The sequence below is a fragment of the Sapajus apella genome, unplaced genomic scaffold, assembly GCF_009761245.1.
Source record: "Sapajus apella isolate SASKATOON/1434 unplaced genomic scaffold, GSC_monkey_1.0 scaffold2, whole genome shotgun sequence".
Lineage (NCBI taxonomy): Eukaryota > Metazoa > Chordata > Mammalia > Primates > Cebidae > Sapajus > Sapajus apella.
Window position 1 is genome coordinate 60,807,919 of NW_022436942.1, and position 11,956 is coordinate 60,819,874.

The 11,956-nt window shown below is 39.2% G+C and overlaps 1 protein-coding gene across 2 annotated transcripts in view; it reads right to left on the bottom strand.

Moving 5' to 3' along the window:
• IGF1 (insulin like growth factor 1) overlaps window positions 1-8,962 on the bottom strand; it is a 77,002-nt gene extending 68,040 nt beyond the window's left edge. Inside the window, exons 1-2 of one of the 2 annotated variants that reach the window (XM_032299428.1) lie at window positions 8,641-8,962; window positions 3,923-4,079 (exon numbers count right to left, since the gene is read on the bottom strand). In XM_032299428.1, the coding sequence (XP_032155319.1) occupies window positions 3,923-4,079; window positions 8,641-8,703 (220 nt within the window). In that variant the 5' untranslated portion in view covers window positions 8,704-8,962. Of the gene's footprint in view, window positions 1-3,922; window positions 4,080-6,818; window positions 7,285-8,640 lie in introns of those variants that run through there. The other variant, XM_032299435.1, reaches the window with a different exon arrangement.
• Window positions 8,963-11,956: the final 2,994 nt, after the last annotated feature.

The following is an 11,956-nucleotide window of genomic DNA, read 5'->3' on the forward strand; positions in this document are numbered from 1 at the left end:
CAAGGTAAAGCATATACAGTTTATTTAAGGGACTGTTTATAGACTCTTAAAACTAAAAAAGACCACAGAAACTCTCTTTCTTTCAGTTGCTCTTAATTGAAACCATTCAAGATGGTTGGTTTTCTGTCAATTTTTTAAGAATCTCCAAGGAGAGAAATTCCACAGGCCCATAGCAGCATGTTAAAATGGTTAATCACCATGGCTGTCAAAAATTATATCTATTGTAAGCTTCACTTCTTTTTCATTTGAAGCTCTTTTTCTCTTGGTGTTTTTCACACAAAAATGAGGTTGTTATGAGCCACCCTTCATACGGGGTCCATCAATCTAGTAAGAAAATAGCTAGCTCCTTCCAAATGTGCTTTCATCTCCATTATGCTACCATTTTTCTCACAGGACTACAAGAACACAAGGCTGGCTGATGGGCTCTCCTATCTTCCCTATGATGCATAGGGAAGAATCAGTAATTAGCTCTTCATTGGATCTTTCATTTCATAAAATGTCTGGGGAAGCTGCTTTAATTATACATGAACTGTTCCATTTATGATGGGATAATATTCACAAACAGATAATCTAGAAGGCTGCTTCCCCTGTGCTATAGTGGAACTTGGGCTTGAAGGGAAATATGAGCTCATTCACAACATGGGGTAAATCGACACACAGTAAGCATTACAAAACATTTTATTCAGAACATTTCTAATAGAGTTAAAAAACTCTCCTTGTTAAATATTGTGATTGACAAAAATGATAGATATGGAGGCAATTTTCTCTTAGATGTTTGAATTTCAAACTGAAATTAGAAGCTGCCTTCTACTACTAAAAAAATTGTACTTCCAAAATGGATTTGAAGCAGTTTAAAATAAAAGGCACAGCCACAATAAAACTTTGAAAATAAGCATAACGAGAATAATGAGAGTCAACTGACAGTGTATAGAGGTGGGGAAGAATGCTTTCCTCTAAAACATATTTCAAAGACTGTATATGCTCAGGGCTGACTTCTCCATACACAGTACATCTCAGGGGATGAAAAGGAAACTAAGTGAAATTTGTTGACAACAGTTAATGCCTATAAAAATAATTGGCTCAGACACAAAACAAATATCAATGTAGCTTGGGGATGACCAAACTGCAGCAGCTTCTAAGTCATTGTTAGTATATATTTTTTTCAGTTCAACGAAAGAAAAGCAGTTTTATTAAATAACTGGATAACCATGAGATGAGAAGTATTGTCCACAGTACTTGACAACCCTGATGGTTCTTAAGACTAAGATCCCAAACAAGTAATTCCATTCAATTCAATTGAATTCAACTGGATTCACTTCAATTCAATCCTGTCCAACAATCAAATATGGGCAGCTAATATAGCATCCAGGCAATGAGATAGACGCTTGGATTCAAAGGTAAATAAATATGTCCTTTGGCCTCAAGGAGCCCACTGACAGGGTATTATTCTTGGAAGGGTAGACCCTTGTAAGGTGAGACCGCAAATGGGACAAAATACTCAGGAAAAACATAAAGGATATAATCTATTCTCCATGGTTATTTTCCTCTTATGACAATAACTTAGTGTATTTTTCTTTTACCACTCAACTAAGCCCCTTGAAGTCAAGGTCAATCTCTCATTCATTTCTAGGCATCTCATTCATGCCTTGTCCAATGCTTACACATAACAGATCCTCCATCAGTGTTTTAAATTAAATTAAAATAATCTAAATAGACTAACTTCTTTTGGGCAAATAAGATTGTCCAATTGACTAGAATGTTAATGAGAATACTTTTGTGCATGAAGTTATGTTGGACACTTGTGCAGGAGGGTATGTCAGATTCACGTAAGTCACAGAATTTTATAAGGAAAAGCACATGACACACATATTTCAATGACAATACTGACAACAACATATGATTTACAGAACCACTTTCTAGCTAGAGTCATACAGTAAACATCAAGAGTTGCTATATATAACTTTTCAAGTTATTCAGACACAATTTTTAAAAGCTTGCTGAAATTTGATTGTTGCAGTCACAGAATAAGAGAACCTGGACATTGGTTTCCATTTTAATTGTCCAATATTCTTAAATATCTGTGCAAACACATATAAATATCATACAGTTACTTAGGAACAATCATTTTTTCCATTCTCATTTTTCATCATTTAATGCAAGCATCATAGGCATAGAAGGATCCAGTTTTCACACACTGTGCATGGAAATTCTGGAGCATGTCATGTCGAATGCCACAATTCAGTCTGGCACATAACAAAGGACACTTCTAGACTTGGCAATTACTTAGTGAACTGGATCAAAGGAAGTTGCAGAAATGGATTATCAAGGCAAAAAAAAAAAGTCCTCTTGGGCATAATAAGTGAGAACCACTTTTTCATTTTAAAAAAAATGTGGATCAGTAGCTTCAAATTATAGAATAATTATGACCCACTGTTGGATCATGTGAGGTCCCACCGTTATCTTCCACAGGATATTTTAAAGGTAAAACAAGTCTGCTATTGGAAAATCACTCACCCAATACATTCATTCATCTCCTCTGCAACAGAGAACTGGATGGAATTGCTTTATTGCCAGGAAAATAAATGAATTTACTCAATTAAAGCATTGACTATGAGCAAATAGTGGGAATTTGCCTATTCAATAGTAGAAGGAACTTGAGATTCTTTGTCACTAGTGATTTAAAAACTATTTGTTGACGAATCCACTGAAAGTACTGGTCACCAATCCCCTCACCAGCCTCTTTCTTCCCATCTCCCTTACTTATCTCCAGATCTGTACACACAGGCCACCCTCTATCCTGCCAGTTATACACATACATACCCCACCAGCCTAGAGAGAGGCTGACATTTGGGAAGAAGATGAGAGAGACTTCAAGTGTGTGAGTCATCACAGAAGCTATTCAGAGCACAGTGGGTAACTGAGGTAAGCTGTCTACATTGGAGTGATATGAACCTTTAAGAATGATTCATGCTCAGTTTCCTGGAACTCTCTAAAACTCCAAAGGATTATACAGAATGAGCATCTGGCTTTAAATCTTTCACTGTCCTATAATATACAGTGAGTTAAATGCATGGAAGCTAGATTCTTTAAGTGAGCAGTTTCCATAGGTATCACTGACTTTTGCTTGTGCTTATTATTTACACAACTTGACTTGGCTGTCTACCTTTTAATGGCTGTTGACTTTCTAATCACCTAAGAGATAAGTGACTCTGAGATAAGTGACCCTGTACTTGTCAGAGATCCTTTTCCAGATGGTGATATCACTGAAGGGTCCCAGAGAAGAAATATGCCAATAGAGAGCAATAAGAAAAAATCAAGGTCGATTGGCAAAGAGGGCAAATCAGTATGGCATTTCAGCTTGCATTTAGAGATAGTCTACGAGCTTGCAAACATGCCTTTAAGTGGAGTTCACCTTCTGTCTGTTCGTGGTGATTTCATATTGAATGGAGACATCTAGGATATGCCCTTTAATATTTTTTTCCAGATCCACATGACTGGAGAGTTCTTACTATTTTACTCCAAATCACATAGCACTTAAAGCAGCCCCACATGGGTTCCATATGTTTATATGTGCACCCATAGATTTTGAAAACAAAAACATCAATACCTCAGGGTTATTTTGTCCTATCCTTTCATTGAAAGGAATGGAACAGTGAGCGTAGATTGTAATAGCTGAAAGAAGGCTTAGGAGGAAGTAGTTAAAGACTAATTGTTAAGGAGGAAAATTCCATCGTAGATCTGCAAAACCTGCCAAAGCCCCACTGAAACACTATGCTTACTTTAAGGTGAGGAATCCTAGAGATCTAGGATGGCTGCCAGACACGGGCAGTCATTCAGTTATTCACACACTCCCTGCGGTTGTAAATCCACAGAGCTGTACACTTTAGACTTGAGCAGCACAGTGAGAGGGAGGGATACTTACTGAAATAAAAGCCCCTTTCTCCACACACGAACTGGAGAGCATCCACCAGCTCAGCCCCACAGAGCGTCTCCGGTCCAGCTGTGGCAGAGCTGGTGAAGGTGAGCAGGCACAGAGCCAGGTAGAAGAGATGCGAGGAGGACATGGTGTGCATCTTCACCTGCCCAAGAAACAGAAGGATGGTCAGGTTTCTTCCTTGGTCCTTGCAAGGGAAGTGGAGTGGGACAGAAGTGCATTAACTCCCATGATTCTATGACTGTCATTAATCAGGACTACCTGGCACAGAGGTGCAATAGAGAACATGGGAACCCAGTGGGAGTCGTGAATGTAGCATGTCTTGACATCCAGTAACCTGTGTTTATTCCCCTGACTACTGTGGATCCTTGGAGAAATTCTCTCTGAACCCCTTCTTTATAGGTTCCTATTTCAATGAATTGAGATAAAATATCTAGAAACATTTACTATGGAAATGAAAGATGCTATTATTACAGTGAGATCCCATACCATTCTGAGACCCTGGTAGAACTTTTGAATTATCAAAGGTTAAATTGTGCCCAGTACATATTTGGAACCAAATAAATTTTGTTAATTTGAAGTCTCTCAATATTGGCCATCCACAGATGGTATATGCATTCATTATTGACCAGAATATTTTTAACCAAACATCATTCCCTATTTTTGACTAAAAAGAATTTGCTATGGCCAAAAAAGGCTTTTGACAATACTATATATTATCAAAGGTTTTTTTTTCTCTTAACATAAGAAAGAGACAGAGACAGAGAGAGTCAGAGAGAAAGAGAGAGAGAGAGAGAGAGAAAGAGACACACACACACACACACACACACACACACTGATTCCTAACCTGGGGAGTATCAGTGGTTGACATAACCACAAATAGAAGAAAAATAACAGAAACAGAAAAAAATATGAGAACCGAAGAATGAAATTGGCTCAAGGAGAAGCCACTTCTTTTGCATTCTAAAACCCCTTGCCTCAAGTCCAATATCAAATCAACATGTGTTGAGAATCCCTTCTGTGTATAGGGCACTGGGCTCAAACCTGCAAAAATCTTTTATTTTTAGTCACAGGAATTCTGGCTTCATCTCTTGGAGGGACTTATGTGTCACTGTATCTATTTTATAGAAAAATATGCCAAGGGGACCCTGGTTGGCATGACTTAGTCAATGGCAGATAGCCAAGTGGCAGCCTTGCCAAAAGCAGCTGTCCTGTGGCTCGTCTCTATCCTCACTCTAAGTAGTAGAAGCTATGCTAAGGTGATCATTAAGTTTTCCCATATTGTTACTTATGGCACAAAGATGTGGTAGCTTCTTCCAAGAAACCTCCCAATGTGAGTGGCTCCACTTCTCTCAGATGCATCTACTTTCAGCATCATGGGAAGAGTCACTGACGGGGTGTTAGGTGAGGGGCCCTGTTAAAAGGGTTGTGGAGTTACGCTGGAAATTATCATTATAAAAGGAGGCTTTTATGAACCTCATAGTAGTGGTAGGTGCATTCAAATCCATCATTTTTGGAGAAACAGACTCAGTCATTTATTTTCTGACCACCCTCCTTGCCCTCCATGGATGCTTAATTAAATGGCTCTACCGGTGGCAAAATTTCCCCCATCATTCTAATGAAGATTTCCATTTTTGTAGTCAGACCTTCAGCTCAGCAATTGGAAAAAAAAAAAAAAAAAAGCAAAGAACCCAAACTCCTGTCTCTCATTAACACAATGCAAATATTTAGTTAATTCTTATAAAACATTTGAAGATGAAAAGCGCCCTCTATTTGTAAATCATTATAAATAATGGACATAAAATAGAAGAGGAGGGAAAAGCTCAACAGAACATTTATTGCATTTTTCTCAACAGGATCTCTTCATGGAAATCTTTTACCCTCTACATAGCCCGGGACTGGTAGAAGCAAGTTATCATTCGGTTCTTAATTTTTTTTTTTTAGTTATAAAATAAGTAACGGGGGTTTTCCTGTTCAATATTTCCAGTAGAAACCTCAACAAATCCAGCCCAACTGGACCTCATGGCCTTTTTCAAAAGAACAAACCTGTGATTGATCTTACAGAGCATATCCCCACACTGTAGGAATGGGCCAGTTCTAGAAAGTGTGTTATTCTACCAAATTCTATTTCTCCACCCCACCCTTCTTTGTTGAGTTTATAGCAATGCTGAAGGCTAAGCACCTGCAACTGTAGATGCCTTCAGATTCTTCAGTTTTTGTGAAAGCCAGAGAAAAAAATTACTCAAGTTATAGCCTCAGTGAATTTCAAACTTCATTAGATGTCAAAACTGTATTTTTAATAGTTCTAGTACAACACGTTTAAGTGCAGCAATACATATAAATCTCTAGAACTTAAGAATTTTAGAGTTTTAAAAGAGGTTTTCCTTTTTCTTTCTTTCTTTTTTTTTTTTTTTTTTGCTGAGCTATATTGTCAGATAAATCTCAGTACTTACAGTTCTAGTACAAGACAGAACCTCTGCTGCATTTTCCTTGACTTTAGGTAATAGTCCAGTATACCCACAGAGAACCAGAGATTTTATCACATTATGTTCCCACAAAGGAAAACAAAACCGAACTTGCTTAGGAGTTAAAAGTGTGAAACAAGTGGCCCCATATGTTCATTATTTCCTTGGCCTTTTATTTTGCCAAACACAAAAGAAATACATGGAGAGAAAGGAAAGATATGATAGAAAAAAAGGGAAGAATCAGAAAGACGAGAAAAAAAGAAAACATTTTCTCAAAAATCATGCACAAACCCAAATTTTGAAAGCCCTTTCTCTTTTTTTAATCTTAAATAAATGGAATATTAATTGATTCCAGATGCCTAGACTACAATGAAAATGCCTATAAAATTTGAGGGCAATAGTCATAAGAAAATACTCACTGTAGGTGTAATCACTTCTGCTTGTTCCAGGTCTTTTACAGCAGGTCAGGGTGGGTATTATGAGACCGATGTGAATAGAAAACTGAGGTCTTAAAACCATGTGCTGCTTTGTGGGTGGGGTTTGTGAAAGCATCTAATTACATTTGGACACCCAGGCAGGTATGCTATGCAGCTGGGCAAACTGCCTTTTGTCCATTCAAACAATGAACAAATTGCACAGCTGGGATTTAAGTTAATCTTTTTACCCCAGTCTAGCCACCTATTTTCATTGTATGCCTGTTGTAGCCGCCCAGATAGTGACCCAAGCTCCAGTCTACTCCCTAACTCCCTTCCCCCGACTCATTCTCTTGGAAATACCTTGAAACTCAGTACAATCAGTTTGTGAGTTCTGCCTCTGGACAGGACAACTTTACTCACTGAATTACCTATGAAAGACCAAGCAGCTCCTTCAAACCACTTTCTGCCTCAAGTACTGAAAAAAGTAACAACTTATTACAAGCTCCACTCCTGAAACGTTCAGCATACAGCGCATGAAAAGTGCATTTGGAGACAATTTTTTTTAACTTGTAATTAACGCAGAGATAACATTAAACAGCCTCTTTTATGATCCCCTAAGTAGGGAGACAAAAACTCCAGGTGCTAGATCACATAGTATGTATGCATAGTGGTGACGTCATTTCTTTGAAAGCAAGGTGGCCTGCCTGTGTTGGCATCTCAGGAACAGCAGAATCAGGTGCCTGACAAGGGTGTACCTTTAACTCCCGGAGCCACTTACTTGACTAGGGAAAGTCCTAGTGGTGAAGTGTTTGAAAGCAGCGGGTGAGTGCTGCACTAAGTGGCAGAGGGATCTTATGAATTGAGCCCTCAGGCAATTGCATCAGTGGAGCCAGTGACAGCAGCTTAAAAGCCCTTGCAAATTGAAAATACCCAAGTCGTGAGGGATATAATATTGCTGAGAATGGAAACTAGAACTACGGCCAGCAATCGGAAATGAGAAGTCGGTGCCCTGACAACGGCAGCCAGATTTACCTAAAGGGACTTCATGACACTGAATATAAAATCAGAGTTTTACAACACAAAACCCCAAGTCCAAACTTTGCCCATGAAAGTCCTCTTCTGAACAGAAAGGTTGGGAAAGCAGCTGTTAGAAAGTTTCTGCTTTCTATATACGGTATGTGTTTGTTTAAATTATACAAATGTAAAGGGTCAGCAAGAGTTGTCAAGGAGTTCCTCCCTTGAAGAACAAATTACACTTTAACTCTGTGGGCGTAAGTGCAGAGTTCCGAGACCTTCGCTCCAAAGATCACATTTAAAAGCCTTAATATCATCTAAAATATAATCCTTCATATATGGCATGCCTTGTAAATAAAGTCCTGATGAGTTACACACACACACACACACACACACAGACACACACACACATCACACACACATGCACACAAGCATGGTCTTAAAAATAAAACATCTGCACCTGCAAAAGAAAAAAAAAATCCCCAAGTTAATATCCACGCTATATAGCCCTTAGCCATAGACAGGATTTAAAGGAATCTTCTATAATGACACCATGGAAGCTCTGCAGAAGTGGAGGATTTAGCATAAGTACCTTGCAATAGTTTCTACTCATACAGATATCTGTGCAAATGCATCCATCTCCCCGAGCTATTTTTCAGATTCCACAGAATTGCGTATTCAGCAATTTATAAATAACTCTCAGTTCCAAAACAATGAAAATTTTAAAGTGAATAACAGTTCTAGGCAGAAGCAAACAATACACAATTTAAATAAAATTCCCCAATGACTTCAAAGAGTAAGAAATATTTACCTTCAAGAAATCACAAAAGCAGCACTTAAATAATTGGGTTGGAAGACTGCTGATTTTTCCCATTGCTTCTGAAGTACAAAGTCTGAAAATGAATTGGTTAGCAGGAATAATGAAGCAAAAAGAAATCCAGAGAGATGGGAGATGTTGAGAGCAATGTCACATTTCAATTTTGAGGACTTTATTCCATTGCGCAGGCTCTATCTGCTCTGAATTTAGCAGTGACAGTGAGATTTAGCAAACAGAAGAGGGATTTAGAGAAAATCCTCACATTTATCTACAAAACACAGACACTGTAGACAGGAAACAGCTGGGGGAACATTTGCCTTCTCTCTCTCTCCCTCTTCTGGCAAAGTTATCGAGTAAGGACTTTTTTGGGCATGGTGACAAATAACATCATACCTTTGCATTTTAAAACTAGAGCACAGAAGCATTTTTCTCCCTTAAAAGAATGTGTGTTAGTGACAGGGTTAGCAGACATTAAAATACTTATGCTGCCATAGAAAATAAGGATCTGTTTTCTGATTAACTTTCTGCTGGGCATGAAGACACACACATGTCTGCTAATACACCCTACCAGTATTAAAGGGATATACATGGGGGATGGGTGAGCAATTTTACATTCTAGAGCAAATGCAAAATTTAAAACAAAAAAAGCAAGAAAGGATTAAAAGACCCTGTCCAGCAAACTCTACAATTTTAACCTTGAAGTGATGGGTAAAGTAGATTGGAAGACAGCACTCAGGTGACCCCTTGTCCTAGTTGCCAAGTGAGGGGAGTGATCTCATTTCCTAGAAACTATGCAGGGGCAGGCAGCAAGAAATTCGTCCCTTTAGGACACTATCTCATGCTTTTTCTCCTGCGATGAGGCAAAGACTATGCCGAACTATAAAACCAACTGAAATAGAATATTTTTCTTTATTCTTCTACTAGGCTGCCAGTCACTGTCCCCTCCCCACTCCACCACTCTGAGAGAAGGGTACATGGGGGGAAAACAATTTTCCTATAGTTTGAATTTTCTGCATAATTCAAACCTCTCTCTCTCTCTGTGTGTGTGTGTGTGTGTGTGTGTGTGTGTGTGTGTGTGTGTGTGTGTGACAGAGAGAGAGAGAGAGACAGACAGACAGACAGACAGAGGGAGTCTGTGTGCCAGAGTGTGTTTTATTTCTCTGATTTTTGTATATTCTAAATAACACCAGCTGGCTAGCAATACCCTTTCAAGGGTTATGATGTCATTCAAATCCCTCAACTGGGTGACTGGCCGGCAGCATGGTCCAAGCCAGCTGTTTTGCTATTTATAATGTACTCTTGCCTTTGCCACTGAGAATTCAGTTCTGATCTTTTGTTGGTACAGTTTGTACCTATTTCTCTTTGGTTTTGTGAAGCAGTAGATAAGAAAGTGGATTATAAAATAAGAGTGTAGAAGCTCAGAGTAGACATACCTTTTTCCCTAGAGAGCTCTCCAGGCTTGGTTTCCCAGGAGTGGTGGAATTACCTGGACCTTGAATTTTTTTTTTTCCCCACATGACTCTCAGGGCACTGATGCAGCCCCTGAAAACAGAGGTGTGCTTGAAATCCTACTGTGGATCTTTATGTTGTCCTGGGGCCAGAAATTTGTTTGTTGAAGTGAGTGCCCTAACAAAAAACAAACAAACCTGTTTTGTTTGGAAGGTGGTTGGGTTTGTTTGAGTCTTCTGGGTGGGTAATACCTTGTAGCAATGTTTACCTTTCAGAAATCAAAGTTAGAAATCTGGAATTACGTTGTGTCAATGGTGCACTATGTTCAGCAACATTTTGTGAGCTCTACTATGTGCCCAGCTAGGAAAACAAAGAGGAATAAGATATGGTCAGGTCCCTTCAGGAGCTTTCAGCTGAATGTCAGAGACAAAGAGGAAAACTTCACAGTTATGTGATGGGCATATGTGCTTTTAAAAACATGAACAGTGCACAATGAGAGGGAGTGACACATTCTCTGGGAAGACAGGGAAGTAAAACCTTTTAAAAAATCCAAAATGGGGGAGTCAGATTGTGTCATGAGAGCCTTTGGGGTACCATGTTGGGAAGTTTCAGTGGATGGGATTTGACCTAAAGAGCATACCAAGAGGTATCATCAAGAGGTGGCTCTGTAGGTGGCCCTGGATGATGATGATGATGATTATTATTATTATTATTGAGATGGAATTTCACTCTTGTTGCCCAGGCTGGAGGGCAATGGTGCAATCTTGGCTCACCACAACCTCCACCTTCCAGGTTCAAGCAATTCTCCTGTCTCAGCCTCCCAAGTAGCTGGAATTACAGGCATGCACTGCCACACCTGACTAATTTTGTATTTTTAGTAGAGATGTGGTTTCTCCATGTTGGTCAGGCTGGTCTCAAACTCCCGACCTCAGGTGATCTGCCTGCCTTGACCTCCCAAAGTGCTGGGATTACATGCATGAGCCACTGCATCTGGCCGGTGGATTATTCTGAAATGCAGGGATTACCCACATGTGCAGATGTGTGGGTAATCCCTGCATTTAAGAATAATCCATGGGTTCCTTTAATAAGCTCTCCTTGTGCACTTGATTTATGACAAACCTTTTTCTTTTCTGCAGCTTTTGTGGATCACACCCTTTCTGAAAACCTTATGGACTTTGATAATGTAGATTGCATGAAACAAAAGAACTAATCTCACCTGTCTTCCAGATGAGAAAGAATCTCTTTCACCAAGTGTGGAGAGCCAGATACTGGCTGGAGTCTTGGTGCTAAGTTCCTTGTTCCACCATTGGGCACTATTACAGGTGAAGTCCAGGACTTTGTTTAACCCTTTTTCACTGCAGTTTTAGCATACTTTAACTGTTCCAAGATGTCCTAGGAGCTAACTATATTTCTCCAAATCTGTCACCCACTCTGATGTGCTCTCTTGGCATGCTCGGTGCACAGATAACCTCATTCACCACCATTTCATATAAAAGGCTGTTTCAGGGACAGACACTGTACTCCAGTGATACTGACACACTGACTCACAGTCTCTTGGTTTTAATTTATGTCTCAGTTTTTATGTCACAATCAAAGAAAACTGAAATTTCAGTGAGTCGTAATTGTCATCAGCTGTGCTTTGGAAACATTCCGATGAGAGCTATCAGTTTCCAATGGAGGAAGCAATTTCCTGAAGTGATTAATGTATATTTCAATTTGGAGAATGGTCGATATTTTTGGAGATGGTGAACCAGCAATGGAGCAGGGCAATAATTCCTAGAGAAAAGGTCATTTTCTTTGCTAATTCCAGGAGTCGATATGAAAATGAAAGAGCAATAAACATGCCACCTGATTACTTTTT